At 46.7% G+C, this 19,009-nt stretch overlaps 1 protein-coding gene across 2 annotated transcripts in view; it reads right to left on the minus strand.

Annotated features, from left to right (window-relative positions):
* The window catches only part of ITGB5 (integrin subunit beta 5), a 122,875-nt gene that overhangs the window by 37,831 nt on the left and 66,035 nt on the right, over positions 1–19,009 (minus strand). For both annotated transcript variants that reach the window (XM_063661682.1, XM_054480965.2), the window contains exons 7-9: positions 18,044–18,139; positions 15,926–16,015; positions 7,276–7,410 (exon numbers count right to left, since the gene is read on the minus strand). In XM_063661682.1, coding sequence (XP_063517752.1) covers positions 7,276–7,410; positions 15,926–16,015; positions 18,044–18,139 — 321 coding nt within the window. The remainder of the gene's footprint in view (positions 1–7,275; positions 7,411–15,925; positions 16,016–18,043; positions 18,140–19,009) is intronic.

Genomic DNA, 19,009 nt, shown 5'->3' on the forward strand with positions numbered 1-19,009 from the left:
TGGAACCCGCTTGCCAAACAATGGCCAGAATGGCCAGACCCCTTAGGTTGGCAGGTATATTTCACCACTGTGGCCCAAGCCAGCCACTCTCCCCTCCCTCCCCAGCCCACTCCTCTTGCCTCCATGGCCATCACCATCAGCTGCTTTCCACTGGCCAAAGGATGATGCTCGTCACACCCTAGCAGACACATCTTGCCAATATGCACATGGCAGGCCCACTGATGGGACCAGCCCACCCCCGCTTTCTCTGTCTGGGAAACTCCGACTGGTGCTCTGAGCCTCAGCTCCAACAGCTCCCTCTGCAGTGCTGGGCCCTTCTTCCTTGGGCTCCTGCAGTGCCACACCTGGCTTTCCCACAGCACTCGTCACCCTCTACGGGGCTGACTCCTCTGCATGTTATTTCCTCCACCAGACTCTGAGCCCCTGATCTGTGGCCTCATCTGTCCATCCTGAGTGAGCACGGGATTTGGTACATAAACACACTGAGTACGAGTGGATGTCAGCACAGTCACTAGCAAGTTCTGAAATGTATGGCTTGGGGACACACGTCCAGAGGGAAATACTCACACACTCAGTAGCACCCCTGCTTGCCAAAGCCCAACTGTCAATGTTTTGGAGACAGTTCAGCCTGAGAGAAGGGATGGAAAGTTTGCCTTCTTGGGCCAGGGTTAAGAAAACCAGACTGGTTCCAGCTGTAAGTGCACCCCTTCTGTCTTTGGGATCAGAGGAATTGACAGACCCCTCTCCTTCATCGAAAAGGGAAAGCCCCTGAACTCCCCGTGCTAGGGCCGGCTCCCTGGTGTATGCCTGTGCAGTCACAAGGGCCCCCCACTCAGAAGGGCCCATGCTTACTCTAATGCTCTGTGGTTGCTGTGTTGGAATTCTTAATGATTTCTGAACATGGACCCCATATTTTCATTTTGCACTGGGACCTACAAATGATGGAGCCAGTTCTGCCCCCGATGGCCTCCAAGGCCCTCAAGAGAGCTGCCTCTCCTGGCCTGCATGGCCTGGTGTGGCCCTTGTGAACAGAATCATGTCTGGCTCTGAAGAGCAGTGGCCACTGTCCTGTGCCAGCCTGTCTTCATCCACAGAAAACAAAAACCCCACAGCCCTCACAGTGGAGCCAGGGGCCATGTGACCGTGGCCCTTGGACAGCAAGACAACAACACTGGGACAGTGAGTAGAAACAAAGGGCCAGCTCAGGTAGGTCGCCTAGGGCTCCTGCTGTTCCCACAGGGCTGCGGCCCATCCAATCCCACAGAAAGAGCTGTCAAAGGTGCCGGCCTGAGCAGAAGTTCCCCTCTTCTTTAGTGCCGCTTCGAATGCTCTAAAAACCACTTCATTACATCTGAGATTTTCAGAGCATTTGAAAAATCGTGTAAAATCTTTTTCAAGTTCTGGACAATTTCCCCATTTTTCTGAGGTATCCCAGCAAAAATCAAAATCTGTACACTAGAGTGTCCATCCATAAGTGGCCATGACACCACCGTATGCTTCCTAGAAGCTGTTACTCCCCAAAGTGTGTGGGAAACGCAAAGTGTGTGGGAAACGCATGCACTGTGGCCTCGGAAGCAGCCCCCAACTTGGCTCCCGATGCTTGAGGCTTCTGGCACGCTTCTCAGGCCCCACTTTGAGTCTTAGTTTTTCATACATAAAATGGGGAAGGAACAACTCCCTTATAAAGCTGCTGTAAGAGGCAAACAGCAGCAGTAATGCCCCCACCACAGTAAGGGGCACGTTGGACAGGGCACATTGGATGTCCCCATTCCATGCAAACAAATACAATTTGCTCTGTAATGGGGAGGCAGTGATAAGCGAGATGACCTGGTGTGGAGGGGGAATGGCCTTGGTTTGGCTTGTGAGTTCACTGCCTCTTAGCTGGGTGAGCTGGGGCGAGTCACGCTCATCCTCAAATCCCAGGCTGCCTGTCAGCAGTGTGCGAGCGCTGGGCTCCCCACATGGCGCGGGGGGCTCAGTCAGTGGCACTCTCCTGTGGAGGCTCCTGTTCCTCAGGATTGTACTTTGTGCTGGTAGAGTCCTTTGAAATAGGTTTGGTAGACTAGAATCGTGGGCACCAAGAAGCTGGATAAAGGTGGTGAGGGAGCTGGCTTCAGAACAGAAAGCCCTGGCTTTGAATTTTCATGTCGACACTTCAGGCTATGTATCTGTATGCTTTGTGCCTCAGTCTTCCCCATCTGTCAGCATGAAAAGCAATGTCTTCCTCACAGGCAATTAGTGACCACAGACCACTCATTGTCTAGGTTGTTTCTGGTCCTTCCCAAGACTAACTGTATTCCTGCTTTCCATAAGGAAGCACAATATATTTAGAATGACTCTCCTTTTCACTTTGGGCAGCATAAAGTGGCTTCAGTTTTTTCTGCATCTGAAAAGAGTTCTGACTTTACAGTCTTACTGTTGACAAATATTAGTTCCTCTGACCTTTCTAGTTTCTAAACAATTCATCATGATAGTTGCTTGTCACTTTTCTTTTTCAAAAAAGAACCGGGCTGGGCACAGTGGCTCATGACTGTAGTCCCAGTACTTTGGGAGGTCGAGCAGGGAGGATCATTTGAGGCCAGGAGTTCAAAACCATTCTGGGCAACATAGCAAGACTCTGTTTCTTTAAAAAAAAAAAAAAAAAAAAAAAAAACACAAAGAAATTAGCTGGGCATGGTGGTGCAGGTCTGTGGTCCCAGCTACTTGGGAGGCTGAGGCGGGAGGATTGCCTGAGCCTTGGAGTTAGAGGTTACAGTCCACTATGATCAAGCCACTGTACTGCAGCCTGGGAACCAGAGCAAGACTCTGTCTCTAAAAATAAAATAAAATAAAATAAAATAAAAAGAACTAAATATAGAACTCCAGGTGTGAGGTTTCAAAATATCTCTATTAAACACAGCTTCAACTGGCATTACTTTTTATTCACTTATCTTTTTTGTTTGTTTGTTTGTTTGTTTTTGAGAAGGAGTCTCGCTCTGTCACCCAGGCTAGAGTGCAGTGGCGCAATCTTGGCTCACTGCAACCTCTGCCTTCCAGGTTCGAGCGATTCTCCTGCCTCAGCCTCCTGAGTAGCTGGGAGTACAGGTGCACATCACCACGCCCAGCTAATTTTTGTATTTTTAGTAGAGACGGGGTTTCACCATGTTGGCCAGGCTGGTCTCGAACTCCTGACCTCAGGTGATCCACCCGTCTCAGTCTCCCAAAGTGCTGGAATTACAGGCGTGAGCCACCGTGCCCGCCTTTCTTTCTTTCTTTCTTTTGCCCTGCCCTCCCTGCCCTGCCCTCCCTGCCCTGCCCTGCTCTGCCCTTCCCTTCCTTTTCTTTCTTTCTTTCTTTCTCTCTCCTTCCTTTCCCTTCCTTTCTCCCTTTTTCTCTCTCTCTCTTTCTCTCTCTCTCTCTCTTTCCTTCTTTCTTTCTTTCTGACAGGGTCTCACTCTGTCACCCAGGCTGGAGTGCAGTGTCCCAATCATGGCTCACTGCAGCCTCAACTTCCTGCACTCCAGCGATCCTCCCACCTCAGCTTCTTGACTAGGTGGGACCACAGGTGCTCCCCACCACACCCAGCTGATTTTTGTATTTTTGGGGGAGACTGGGTTTTGCCATGTTGCCCAGGCTGGTCTCAAACTCCTGAGCTCAAGCAATTAACAAGCCTTAGCCTCCTAAAATGCTGGGATTACAGATGTGAGCCACTGTGCCCAGCCATTACTGACATTACTTTTTTTTTTTTTAAGAGACGAGGTCTCACTCTGTTATCTACGCTAGCATACAGTGGTGTGATCATAGCTCACTGCTGCCTTGAACTTCTAGGCCTAAGCCATCCTCCCGCCTCAGCCTCCTGAGTAGCTGGGACCACAGGTGTGCGCTACCATGCCCAGCTAATTTTTTATTTTCTGTAGAGATGGGGGTCTCATTTTATTGTCCAGGCTGGTTTTAAACTCCTGGCTTCAAGTGATCCTCCCGCCTTGACCTCCCAAAGTATTGAGGTTACAGGCATGAGCCACTGCGCCTGGCAGACTTTTTTTTTTAATCACTGTTTATTTGCATTGAGGCTTTGAGCCATTATAATCTGCCAGATGTTTTTCTTTTACTATCAAACCAAGTTTCCTATATCCTAGTAATATTCTGAACTAAAACATAAGACATTAATCTTCATGATTTCAATCCATCTCAATTTTGAAAATTATTTTTAAATCTTGGCTTTCCTGCTTTATAACATAAGCTGTTTTCTCCAGCTCTGTGGCCTTCCCACATTTGATAAGGTCTCCTATGAGTTCAACCCAAGCCAATGACAAACACAACAGACAAGAGACATTGGAACCTCAGTCAAGTCCTCCCTCTGGCTGCATTATCAACACTCTCAGAAAGCATGTTCACTCAGCTACGAATCCACATGACTGTGCTGTTGTCAACCCATATTACTAAATATTTGCCTTATTTATAAGGATGTCATTAGAAATTGTCGAGCGCCTTCCTGAAACCTGGCGTATGCTAGATTAGACAGTCCATCCCTCTCCCATCTCTTTTCCATCATACCTATTTCTCCAAGTAAAGGGTTCCTTGTTTGGGTATATTTCCCACATTATCCTTCAGCTTTCCTGACACGCTACACCAAACATTCCACCCACAGATCTATAGAATTCACTTACATGTTGTCGGGGTCTTTTGGTATTTCTGCCTCATTCCTTTTTTTTTTTTTTTTTTTTTTTTTTGAGACGGAGTCTCACTCTGTCGCCCAGGCTGGAGTGCAGTGGTGCGAACTTGGCTCACTGCAAGCTCCGCCTCCCGGGTTCATGCCATTCTCCTGCCTCAGCCTCCTGAGTAGCTGGGACTACAGGTGCCCGCCATCATGTCCGGCTACTTTTTTTTTTTTTGTATTTTTTAGTAGAGATGGGGTTTCACCGTGTTAGCCAGGATGGTCTGGATCTCCTAACTTCATGATCCACCCGCCTAGGCCTCCCAAAGTGCTAGAATTACAGGCGTGAGCCACTGCACCCAGCCTCATTCCATTTTTTATAACTATCTCTTTAAATCCTGTCCTGTCACTGTAAAGCATTAGTGTTTTGTTTTTTTTTTTTAATCATCTGGATTGAGTAATCATTATAATGGATGAAAACAACATAAATACATTGCAACTTCTTACAATTATTAAAAACAAACAGTAAAATGTTATTGGAAGTACCTCTTTAATGAGATGAGGCTTTCCCCCAGATGTAAAATAATATTAATTATTGCTAAACAAGACAGGGATCCACATCAATTATATTTCTATTTTTTATTTGTAGAGATTTAAGCACAAAAAAAGTTCACATAAATAGAAAGATGGGAACAAGAGTTTTGTAACAGCAATGTCACCTTGTTCTATGAATGTCTTCTGAGTTAAAAGCCATAAATAATCATTTGTGGGCAGGCATGGTGGCTCACACTTGCAATGCCAGCACTTTGGGAGGCTGTGGTGCAAGGATCCCTTGAGCCCAGAAGTTCGAGACCAGCCTGAGCAACATGGTGAAACTCCGTCTCTACTAAAAATACATAAATTAGCCAGGTGTGGTGGTACATGCCTATAATCCCAGCTACTTGGGAGGCTGAGGCATGAGAATCGTTCGAATCCGGGAAGCGGAGGTTGCAGTGAGCCGAGATCGTGCCACGGCACTCCAGCCCGGGTGACAGAGCAAGACTCTGTCTCCAAATAAATAAATAAATAAATAAATAATCATTTATAATGACTTATCATCCGACAGCTTGATTAGGCCTTCCTTCAATCTTGTTAAAAGCAAAAGAAACTTGGAAACAACGTGTCTTAGAAAAGGCCTTGGTAGCCAGTCATGAGAGGCTTTCATTTTCTCAACTTCCATATGATATTTTGAACTGTCCCTTTATTTGGGGGAGCGAGGCACTGCAGAAAGATTTGGGAAGGGTAAGAGGTATGTCTGTGGCCGGGCGCAGTGGCTCACGCCTGTAATCCCAGCACTTTGGGAGGCCGAGGCGGGCGGATCATGAGGTCAGGAGATCGAGACCATCCTGGCTAACATGGTGAAACCCCGTCTCTACTAAAAATACAAAAAAAATTAGCCAGGCGTGGTGGCGGGCGCCTGTAGTCCCAGCTACTCGGGAGGCTGAGGCAGGAGAATGGCGTGGACCCAGGAGGGGGAGCTTGCAGTGAGCCGAGATCGTGCCAGTGCACTCCAGCCTGGGCGACAGAGCGAGACTCCATCTCAAAAAAAAAAAAAAAAAAAAAAGAGGTATGTCTGTGTGTTGTGAAGTGGGTGAGGGACAAGTGTGAAGGCGGGGATGGGAGAGGATCTACAGTGGAATGTGGAGAAGCCCAAGGAGACCACTGCTACCAGCCACAAGACTGTCCCTGTCTCCACAAGCTCTTTCCCTGAAGCCAGGGGATTAGTCAGCTTATATCCGCCTTGGCTGTCATGCGTGCTATGAATGCCAAGAGGATATAACCATCTATTTGTAAGGTCTCTATAATTTTTTTGTTTCTAACTAGATTCTTTTAAGTGTAGAAGAGAATTATCCCTCACTGGCTTTCTGTTTTCTGAGCACTGGACCTGTCAACAAAGCAAGTCAGGAATGGAGCTCACGATCTGCTTCTAGCAGCAGGACCTCCAGAAGATGTGTGGCTAGCTCTCCATCACCACTCACGGCCTCTGTGCCCGTGTCTGTGTCTGTGTTCTTGTTGCCCACATATCCTCCTCCCTGCTCCCTCACGCAAGTCCTTGGTTTAGCGCACAGGCACACATCTTCACACATCATTTGAATAAACTTAATCTGGACAAGGCATCTGTGTCCTCCACTGCTGTAGAGTCATCCATTCTATTTCACCAAAACAGAATGAGGGGAGTGGCTTTCTTTACATTTCACAGAAAGGAAAAGTGAGGGTCAGATTATCCAAGGAACAGAGCTATTTGCAGAAGACTAGGAATGAAAGCCAGGTCTCCTGGATTCCCACCTGTACTCTTTCTCCTGATTACAACTGTGTCAAGCTAAGAGGATAATGGTTTAAAACACCAAAGTCACGATGCCAACTTGAGAAAGCCTTAGGTGGCAATGCGCTGAGGGCTGCCTATTGACTGGGCTCTTTAACAAGTTCACCTGAGACTCTGAACACATCATGCAAAACAGGCTTAGGAGACTCCTCTGGGATGCTGAATTGGAAAACAGAATATAAATTCCGAAAGGACTCTAATAAATCACAAAAGTTATTAGAACCCAAAGACTGATGACCAATGCTAACAAGAGTTCATACAAACTTGGGGTGAGACTTACCGTGTCCCCAATCTTCAGGCCCTCACACTTCCTCTGACCAGGATAGGATACCCCATCTTGGCAGGTAGCAGTAAAGAAGAGATTAAGATCCTCAGGCTGATCCCAGACCGACAGCTCCACTTTAGACCGGATACTCTGAATGGAGAGAGAAAATGAAGCCCAACCATTTAATAAAGGCTGTGGCTGAGGTGCTCCCACACTGGTTTTCTGAGGCCCATGTGGCTTCCTCTAACTCAGGAATCCCAAGCCAAAGGAAGAGCCAGTGAGCTTGGTTCCCTGGCCCTCCCTCATCCTTTCCCTTCTCTCTGCACTCACACAACATCTTGCTAGACCCAGCCTAAGGTCTCCCTCTGTGAGTTTGGAGAAGTTGATAGTAGTTGACCTGCCATATGATATTATCTGCTTCAAATGGGTTATGCCCCATCCCCTGCTTGCTTCTCCAGAGCCACCTCTCATCCCCATCCTCGGCTTCAGACATGCAGTTCCTCAATCTTGCAGTATGTACTCCAGGCTTTGAGCCTTTCCACGCGCCCAGGGTAACGATCCTTTGCACAATGGCTCCTCTCCTTCCTCCTCCTGGCTGGCTCCTTATCGTCCTTCAAAATCAGCTCAGCAGGCACTTTCTCCACGAATACACCCTGTCATTCACATCCATACCTATCCCCATCAGATGAGGTCCATATGCCTGAGTTTGAAACTACATAATGAGAGAATCCAATCTTATGTGTGGATTATATTCTTAAGACAGTGAATCAAACAAAACTCAAGTCAAAATTACCTATCAGAATAGAAAAAAAAAAAAAGACTAAAAACATCAAGTGTCGGGAAAGGACGTAGAGCAACTAGGGCTCCCCAACCCTGCTGGTGGGAGTGAAAATTCGTGCAATCCTATAGAAAGCCATTAGGCTACATCTACTAAAGCTTAGGCCAACCTCAGACCTAGCATTCACCCAGAATTATACCCAACAGAAGTGTATGCGTTACCAAAAAGACATGGACAAGAATGTTTACAGCAATACTGCTTGTAATAGCTAGAAACTGGAAATTCCTCAGGTGCCTAGCAAGAGTCGAATGGATTTTTTAAAATTGTAGTATGTTCATATAGTGGAATAATATACAGTAATGAGAAATAATAAAATACAACTACATGTAATAATATGGATAAATCTGACAAATATAACATTACTAGAAAGAAGGCAGAGACAAAGGCATATATATCGTATAACTCTATTTATATGAAATTCAAAAACAGGCAAAATTAATGGTTGCCCTTGAGGGATTGCGATGGAAGAGGGCAGAATAGGGACTTCTAGGCCTTGCTAATGTTCTGTGTGTTTGACCTCGGTGCTGGATACTCAGGTTTATTTAATTTGTGAAAAGTTTGTGAAATTTTCTATACATCTATTAGTTTAAAAAATTGTCCTTGTGACACATGCCTGTAGCTACTGAGGGGGCTGAGGCAGGAGGATCGCTTTAGCCCAGGAGTTCAAGGCTGCAACAAGCTATGATCATGCCAGTGCACTCCAGCCTGGGTGACAGAGTGAGACTGTCTCTTAAAAAAAAATTAATAATAATAATTTCTTTGAAAATCTCTAAGGAAGATTCCACTTTGGAGACTGAGGCCAAATGAAGTAAGTAGCTTTTATTCAGAGGTCATATTTTACCAGAAAAACAACTGTCTGTTTATACACTCAACACAGAGTATAGCAAGATGTACCCATATGAGAGACAAGGACCCCAACATCCGCAGACGGCCCTGCAGATTCCCTCTCCCTTCTCGGGTACACTCTAGGGAGTGTGGCTGTTGGAGAAAACAGCAGACAGACTTGCCTCTTGCTCTTGTGGGTTTTCTTTCTTTCTTTCTCTTTTTTGCTGAGCATATAGTGCTAAAGTTGAATAAGTGAAATATGTAGTTTTCCAGCAAATTAACAGCTTGTTGAAAATACTTTCTGTAAAAAATAGTCTCTCCCTTTGCAACAAATTATATAAGTGCTTCTACAACCCTAAAAATATGATCCGTCTTAAATCCACTTCCCTTTGCAACTTGCCAGCCTTAACTGGCCAAGGCTCACAAAAGCGCCACTCAATACACACAGCACTCTCCTGCTGCCTGTGATTAGCTATTTACAGATCTGTCTCCTCTACCATGTTGTGAAGTCCAAGGGCTGTATCATAGATCTCTCTGGGACTTAGTACAATCTGTCGTTGAATGAATAAACGCATGGATGGGTAGACAGATGAATGATTTAACAGCTATGCTAAGGTCTCAGGCCAAGTAGATGAAAATATTTTTTAAGACAAATATTAAAAAATAAATTTATAACTGTGAATAAGTAGTGGATGAAATAAAACAGTATCGTAAAAGAGCTGAAGAATGAAGGCATGTAAAAATTACTTGGAAACGATCACTTGAAATATGGGGGCCCTGTGGTTCACAAATAAAACTTTGGAAGGAAGCACCAGTGCTCCCCAGCAAGATCTGCCCAAGCCGCCACTCAAAAGCCGCAAGGGAGGATCTGGGAGAGGATCTGGGAAAAAGCAAGAGGGACTTGGACTCCTACTCTGTGAGTCAGCAACTAAGAATTAGATGGAAATGGACTCTTATGTTCTACTCAGGCCATAGGCCCCGTGTTCTGATGTGAAGTTTGTATTATTCCTGCTACCCACAGAGTCTCTGGAATCAGAAACTCTTAAGACATTTCAGGCAGCAGGAACTGTGGAGATGATGCAGCTCAAACCTCTCACGTATGGAAGCTGGAAGTCAGAGTAACGAAAAGGTGGCCTGGGACCACTCTGCTGCACAGGACTGGGTGCAGGCTTTCTCGACCCACCCCAGGGCTCTTTCTAATCCCCACGCCCGATATGCACTTCTTTCTTTGGAAATTGGCTCTCTGTCCACAGATAAGGTAAAAAACAAAAATAAAAAAATAAAAAGGAATTTGGCTCTGAGACTTTGGAAAGAGATTGTCAGGTTGTATCGTGGTTGTAAGGGTCTCTGCCCCCAAAACTATGAGTGCTGGAGGGCAGGACTGTGTTTTGCTCACTATTTTATTTCCAAGGTGCAGCATGATCCCTGTCACACATTAGGCTGTTGGTATATATCTGTTGAATAAGTGAATGGATGGAGTCAAAGTGCGGTTCTTACACATGAAGACTTTTATGTGTGACTCCTAAAATTCCATTAACTCCTACCAGATTCGCCCCTCAAGGTGCACTCCTTAGTTCTCCAGTAGGAAACAAGACGATGTTGGGAATGTCAGCAGTTTAAAGGCTATTAAATACTCGGTCAGGTTAGGTCACATCTGCAATTGCTTTAAGTCGGGCCAGCTGTGGAGTGGGTGGGAGCAGACTTTATGGCAACAACAAAAAGAGAAACATGTGCTCTGCTGGGGAAAAATACACCACGGCTTCTGAAGTCACCCTCCACATGCAGCTCCAGTGCTTTCCAACTCATTCTGTTCGCTCCTACACTGAAAAGAAGGCTTTCTGGGTGCAACATGAGGCCAGCCCCCTCTGCACGTGTGGACCCAGGGCTCCACGGCTGAGCTCGGGAAGGGATTCTCTCACGAGCACTTATTACAGAGCAAAGCACCACATTGCCAAACTCCCTTGGGAAGACTTGGTGATTTCTCACAGTGAAGAATTTGGCACAGCAAGAAAAAATGCATAAATCCAACTTGAAGATTTCACACTCTGAGAGATGTGTACACCAGACTTGATTGTACAAGACATGAAATTAAACATACCCTTTCCATTTTGCTCCCTCCTCAGCCTGGCCAAATACCACAGCCATTGCATCTGTTACATATGTTCCAACCCAAATCTGCTCAGAATGTCCCCACAGATGGTCTGCCAGCACGCTAGGGGAGGTAAAAACCAACACCCACACTTAGTCATGTGTTGCATGACTCATGAAATCCAACACAAACCACTCGGATGGTGAGGTGACAGAAACACAAGCGGTCTGGAGAGAGCTGTGACTGGACTCTGGCCGGATGCAGAGCAGGTGAAAGGAAAGCAGAGCTGACGAAAGCCTCTCCTGCTGCCCTGGCACACCCCACATGGACCAGGGGCCCGTGCTGGGGCTCAAAGTTGGGAAAAGTCCAAGTGCAAGGAGCTTGAAGCTCAGCCCAGCCCTTCGCGTTGGCCAGGGCAGCAGCAAGTAAGATGAGTACTTGGAAGGAAAAACCCAAACTGTTTTTCCTACTCTACTCTCACACACCACTCAACACAACACTTCTGACACCAGATGTGAGGATTTTCCCCCACACACGATGCAGTTTTCTACTGGACATCGGTTGGTTATCTTCTAATTCAGCACAATTCTGACACTATCTACCTGGACATAGTGTCAGGTCCCACAGGTGAAGGGCTCAGCCCACAAGACTGCCCCCACCGCAGATGCCAATCACAAGTACTAGGTTGTCATCTATACTTCCAACTGATCAGCTATAAATTGAAATTCCCATGACCCCTTTCCTTCTTTCATCAATTTGCTAGAATGGCTCACAGAACTCAGGGACACAGTTTGTTTACACTTACCCACGTATGAATAAGAGATAAAGGCTGCAGATGAACAGCTAGATGAAGAGAAACAGGGCAAGGTGTGTGAGGAGGGTGCAGGACTTCCCTGTCCTCTCTGGTGCCACTCTCCAGGAACCTGTCCCACAGCTTTCCCAAGGCCCTCCAAATCCAGGCCTTCTGGGTTTAATTCAGGCCTTCTGGGTTTAATTCAGGCCTTCTGGGTTTAATTCAGGCCTTCTGGGTTTTCATGGAGGCATCATTACATGGGCATGACGGGTCACATCTCTGGCTACTGGTGATCCACTCAACCTTCAGCTCCTCTCCACCTCCCCAGAGGTCATGGAGTGGGGCTGAAAGTTCCAACCCTCTAATCACATGGCTGGTTCCCCTGGCAACCAGCCCCCATCCTGAGGCTGTCCAGGAGCGCCCCCCAAGAGTCACCTTATTAGAACAAAAGATGTTCCTATTACCCAGGAAATTACAATGATCTTGGAAACTCTGTGTCAGGAACCAGCGTTAAAGACCAAATATTATAACAAAAGATTCTCCTAGTGTCCTTATCTACAAAGGTTTTAGGGGCTTTATATTAGGAACTAGGGGTAGGGACCTATATATATATATCTTATTATACCACAGTATCACAGGTTCCAATCAACACAGAAAACCAACACACCCCTAACATGGCTTCAACCAACTGAACTTGCTTCAAAGATCTTGCAGTTTCACATTTCTATATTTAATATATATATTTTAAATTTCACCTGAAGGGAGGGGTGGAAGAAGGGAATTATCAAGGGTCACTTTTTGGAGTAATGGACATGTTCAGTATCTTTATGGTAGCGATGGTTTCACAGGTGTATACCTGTGCCAACACTCATATTATACACTTTAAATCAGTACAGTTTGCTGTATGTTAATTATATGTCAATAAGGCTTTACAATTCTTTTCCACTGGATTTGAATAGTTATTGTTGAGAGTATTCTAATAATCACTTCTTTTTTTAAAAAAAAAAAAAAAGACAGAGACTCACTCTGTCACCCAGGCTGGAGCACAGTGATACGATCATAGCTCACTGCAGCCTTGAACTCCTGGGCTCAAGCGATCCTCCTGCCCCAGCCTCCCAAGTAGCATGCCCAGCTAATTTTTACAAAATTTTCTGTAGAAACTAGGTCTCACTATGTTGACCAAGCTGGTTTCAAACTCCTGGCCTCAAGTGATCCTCCCAGCTTGGCCTCCCAAAGCACCGGAATTACAGGTGTGAGCCACCACACCTGGTCATAATCACTCATTTTTAAAAGTGCTGAGTTTCAAAGTTCATTCATAAGTCATCAGCTTCATTTCACAATATGTTTGCTTACAGGAACCAGTTTAACTCGCAGAATCAAGCAGACAGTGCTAGGTTCCCACAGTTCCTCTGGGAATTCGTTCCAGGTTCCAAAAGCAGCTCCAGCCCAGAACGATGGTTCCCTGTACTCATCCCTGCTTCCCACTCCCTATCAGCAGGGAGGGATCCATACTCCTCTCCTGGACCCCACGCAGGGAATGCTTTCCCTTCTCACGCCTTGACCCTGGGTCCCTGGATTTCCACTAAGAAAATGAATGTAGATATATGAGAAATCCTGCTCAGGACTAAGTACTTATGAGATCCCATGCAGGGAACCAATAAGAAAGCCTCCTGCTCCCTGGTTTTCAGCGGTCCCACCAGGAGCACAGACACGCAGAACCCACCAGTCACATAGAAGCTGGCTGAGCAGTGCGCCTTCCCTGCTGCTGCAAGGCTGCCCAGCCAGGTCTATGGAACTGTGTGCCATGATGCCCTCTGATATCACAGCCGCCAGGAGCAGGGGGCCTGGGCCTTCACCAGCCAATGCTCTTGGGGAGCTCCAGAGCTCTGAATTCAGGAGGTGGCTGACGATGAAATGCTGACAAGTGACCCCTCCGCAGAAGCCTTAAAGAGGGACCTCACCCCACTCAACAAAGCCCAGATGAGCTGCTCTTCAGCCATTTCTTCCCAAAGGCCCTGACTCAGCAGGAGGCAAGCAGTGGCCTCCCTGCCTGTGAAAGTGGGTCCAGCAGCAGTGCACCTTCTGCCCCGTGGGGTCTCCCAGCTCTGGCATCCTCAGAGGGAAGGTGAGAGTGGCAAGGCAGGGGTTCTGGCTCTTGATTTGGTTCTCTTAGTTCAGTGTCCAGAGCTTGAGACCCAAGCGGCTCACAGCTCACAACAGCTCACCCCAGGAAAGAGGGTGACATTCACAGGCCTGCCCCTCCTTCCCATGCAGGGAAGGTGTCGCACTTCAGCAGACCTATTTTGCCCACATAACCAGCTTACGTGTGCCCCCTCTTCCTGAAGTGTAAAGCAAATCACTCACTGTGGAATCTGAAAGTCACTACAGTGTAAAGTTAATTAGGAAACCCTGTCTCACTGCACTCTGGGTTCTGAAGTGCCTATGGGATCTGGTGAGGCTCTAAGGGCCAGAGAACAGAAAAGAGGATGTTAGTATGTGGGCAATGGGGTAGGAGAGAAGGAAGTCTTCAGTTTCTCACAATAGGAAGTTCTGGGAGTATCTGAATCTGTGAGAGCAAGAGGACCCTTGGCTATAACAGGAGATGGGGGCAGTGGGAAGGGGGAAGAAAGGGAGGAAAAACAAGCCAAAAATCCTCACTGCTGCCCACCCAGTTGCCTTTAGGACACTGAGGCTCCGGGGAACTAAGCGCAGGGCTGGCTACACCCCAAGTCCCAGGGTTCCCCCTAGTTGCAAAGTTTTCAGTACTTTGCAACTCAAAACAGGGCCACATTGGAAGGTGGACAAGGCCAACATTGGGAAAGGCCAAGCTCCAAATACTCATTTGTAATCAGTCACTGCTGGGAAGGCAAGATGTCTTCTCACAGATGTGTGATGCCATACTGATTTCGTTAGGTTCCCAGGTTAGCCAGAAAAGCCTATTTTACCTAAGTTTAGGATTAATAATGTTACTTAGGCCACACTTAGTCTGTGTATAACTTAGTTTTAACAGAAAGATGCACTCTAAATGCCAATTTAGAAATTACCTGGCCCCTTGAGCAGGTGGGTAGGCACTGGATGCCATAACCATCTTGGGACCCACAAGGGAAGGGATAGCAGAGGGTCCACACTTCCCAGCACAAGAGCCCTGCCTGCCGTTTGCCTGAGAGAAGGTAGGTCTGAGTCAAGTACTTCTGGGGTGTTATGAATTGAGGGAAAGGAGGGTAGGAAAGAGAAAGGCTTAGGAGGTGAGTCTGTGGATGCGTGGCTTGGAATGTGAAAGTGATTCCTAAACCACATCTATAAGAACTTACACTTATTATATTAGGGCCAATTTCACATGATATGTTACAATAGCATAGAATTTAATAGCCCCATTTACAAACCCTCTGAAAGGACTTCATTACAATCACATCCTAAGTAGGTAGGCAAAACATTGATTCTTTGGCCAGGCATGATGGCTCACGCCTGTAAAGCCAGCACTTTGGGAAGCTGAGGTGGGAGGACTGCTTCCAGGAGTTCAAGATCAGACCAACCAGGGCAATATAGTGAGACCTCATCTCTCTATATTTTAAAATTAAAAACAAAAACAAAAAAAAGGATTGTCGATTCTTCCATGTTAGTCTGCAGCTCTACGCTGAGCTCCATGAGCCTGAGGGATTCCCATCCTGCCACTGTGAGGTGAGCTCAGTGTGCAAGCTTTTCACTTCTTGCAGTGTGGTCCTGTGGCTGGTGGATGCTCTGCTCCCTCAGGCAGGGAATACGGTGGCAGCGTTAGCCTGGGCACCAGGTAGGTGGAGAATACCACTGCCTGCCTACGTGAGGTGTCAGAACCTAAGCACTTCCCAGGCCGCCAGCCTGAGTCTGAGCCACTCCTTGGCTCACTGAGATCTGCAGATGAGTCAAGATGGCAGAGGTGAGAGGGAGACTCATCAAGCAGGATGGGTTTCTCCACCCTGAACCTGAGTGAAGCAGGAAGAAGATACCAAACTCAAGGGGATGGGGGAGCAGAGCCAAGAAGAGCAGCACGGTGAACTGCCCACCTGAGCCTGCGGCAGCTGCAGGGCCTCAGTGGGAGGGGGTGGAAGGGAGGTGGCAGTGGGGCAAGAAACTGGTGACTTACATTGTATGCATTAATAATCAGTTGAATAATATTTTTGGAGTCTCCGTCTAAAATCTCCACCGTTGTTCCAGGTATCAGGGCTGTAAAATTCTTGGGAAAAAAAGTAAAGAAAAGAAATAAGTTCATTTTGCCCTGCCAACCATCAGAGTGAGCATTGCTATACTGGGCTAGAACAGTAACGGCTCCTAGAACCATATCCTGCCACCTTCTCCCACCATGAACTGAAGAAGATCCCACAGGGAAAAGCAAGAAGAAATGGCACAAAGGAAGAGTTGTTGCAGTAGGCCGTGGAGTATCCAGCCCTATAGATCCATAGGAAAGGGGTTCACAAGATCCTTCCCTAAAAGATAAAGTCTTGAGACCCCGCCCCTCCCACGGTAACAGACAGCTCTCTAAAAACCCATCTTCTAAGGTCGACAGCTCCTGACAGTTTCTTGCCATTTCTCCCCCGGTCTGTGAGGTATTCACAGGTTCAGCTTTCAGGATCTGCTCAATCTGTTCAGAAGAAGTGAAAAGGGCAACTTTTCCAAGGGTCTCAAGTATAGACCCTTTCTTTAAGAGGAAGCTGAGATACGAATAGCACCCTCCCATGGACCTCTGAGGTCCTGTGGCAAAGGGGCAGCCTTGAAGTACCCACCTTTCCTCTTTCATCTGTACTAACTCCTGAGTCTTCCACTTCTAACAGTGACAGAGACATCCACCACCCTCTGCCTGCCTTGGACTGGATGGGCTTCCTCCCCCCAAGCAAGGTGTATTTAGCTCTGAGGAAGGATGCTTAAGCCAACTTGGACTTCTTCCCTCTGGAAATATCTGGAAACCCAATACAGACTGTGCAATTGAGCCCTCTAAAAACATAAAACGTTATTTGTAAGTGAATAGGCCTTTATTTTTTATTTTTATTTATTTATTTACTTATTTTTGCGACAGAATCTCGCCCTGTCCCCCAGGCTGGAGTGCAGTTGCGCAATCTTGGCTCACGGCAACCTCTGCCTCCTGGGTTCAAGAGATTCTCCTGCCTCAGCCTCCCCAGTAGCTGGGATTGTAGGCGCACACCACCATGCCCTGAATAGGCTTTATCCTGCTATCTTCCACTAAACAAAAAAAGAAAAACAATCCTTTTCCCTTGTTTCATCTTCTAACATTGATTTGGACTAAAGGAGGATAAAGAACTCAAGAAAATATAAGTGGCATTTTATCAGTGATAATCTCAGGCAGGAGCAATAGAAAAACACAATCGGACAAAGGTTCTTTTGTGGACATTTAAGAGCAAGAAGGAGAGGGAACTGTGGCCAGCTGTTCTGGGGGTGGAGGGTGGAGAGGGATTCTAGATTAAGTTCCCATTGCTTCATCACGTAAAGGAATCTCAGAGGCAGTTTACATTTAGCTTACATGAACACACCGAGGACATCTGTAATTCAAACTTGGCTCATCTGTGACTGTGAGAAGGAGCACGTTCATGTGGGGAGTTTCTGAAGATGGTCCAGGGTGACCCAGGAACACTTTCTTTAGACGGAACAGATCCATACCCAGACTGCTCTATTCACTCAGGACACTTATTGGTTTCTTTGGGAATTCCTGCCCCAGACTAAATGGGGCAGTCCAGGGTGACCCAGGAACAGTTTCTTTAAATGGAACAGATCCACATGCAGACTGCTGTATTCACTCAGGACATTTATTGGTTTCTTTGGGAATTCCTGTGCCAGACTAGCCCACTGGTCAATTATAGTCTGCAGGCTCAGGCATAAAGCTCTGGAATACAGAGATTAGTGATGTAGCTTGATGAGATGCCTTAATTTTGTGTATATCTTCATTTTATTTTATATTTTCCTTCTCTAGTAGAGTGTGCCTGTTTCCAATTCATCACCCAAAAAAATGGGAATTCATGCTATTTTCAAGGTTTATCTCAGAATCAAATTAGATACTATATGTTCAAATTTCTTGTAAGGTGTTCACTGCTATGCAAATGCTTAATTGTTTCCTCCTATTATTTTCCATTAGATCAAGACTGGGCTATATTCCACCCCTCCTTTGAATTTCCCCCATATAAGCAGAGTTGTAAACACTCCTCACCATCCCCTTCACCCCACCAATCACTAGCCTCCCTCCCTCCCAGCATACCTTGTACAGCATATAATGGTTTTTCGTCACTGCAAAGATGAGGTTGATGTTGTTCTCTGCCAGTTTCTCTCCAAGCAAGGCAAGGGATGGATAGTCCTAGGGCCAAGGCAAAAGTCAAGGCTATGACATTCCTAACAGGTGTAGATACCAGCACCTGGCTCTAATGCAGTCAGCAGCCAGCATTTGCCAGGGAAGCACCTTTTCCTTAGGTGGCCCCTTAGAGTCCCTTAATAACTAAGCCTTCTTGGTAGCTCCTGAAATGAGGAACTGAGTAGAGGAGACCCTCAAGGAAAGGACCCTCTGGCATCCACCAAACTAGATTCACTCCTCTCACCCCAGAGTGGAGAGGTGATGAGTGGAGGTTTTCCATATCTTGTCTGTGTCTCCATCCTTTCAGCAGGGAGGGGGACGAGTGGGGACGCCCTAGAGAACAGCCACCACATCCTACCCTCTGTCATCAGTGCCTCTTACCTTTCCTCTCTCCTCTAAGACTTTTCCTCCCTGCCTCCTTGCCCTATTTTCCTTCTCCTATGCCTAAAGCTTAGGTCTGCCAACATCCCCCACAGGTCCTACTTCATCCTGCTTGTGGCTCGGACGGGCAGAGGAGGGTGCCAAGCTCTGGACTAAAAGCTGGGCCATGGGGCAGGGGTGCTGAAAGAGGAGGAAGAGAGGAAGCTGAGAGGCAGTTTAACAGTGTCCTGAGGAATTTTGAGGACTAATGATGGGTACAGGGGTCCGCATCTGGTGAGGTCCTACAGTTATAGTCCTTTTTTCAGATTCCATTATTCCTAAACAAGATGGAAGGCTTGGGCACTGACCACCTCTTGAAATTGGAGAAAATGGGCTTCTCTAAGGAAGAAAATTGGGAAGAATTCCTCTTTGGCCACCAGAATGGATTTGAGAAAGAAAAGGGTGCAGATTTTGGCGGGAAAATTGCATAGTGAGTATGCAAGATCTTGATCATTG

The sequence above is a fragment of the Pongo pygmaeus genome, chromosome 2, assembly GCF_028885625.2.
Source record: "Pongo pygmaeus isolate AG05252 chromosome 2, NHGRI_mPonPyg2-v2.0_pri, whole genome shotgun sequence".
Classification (NCBI taxonomy): Eukaryota; Metazoa; Chordata; class Mammalia; order Primates; family Hominidae; genus Pongo; species Pongo pygmaeus.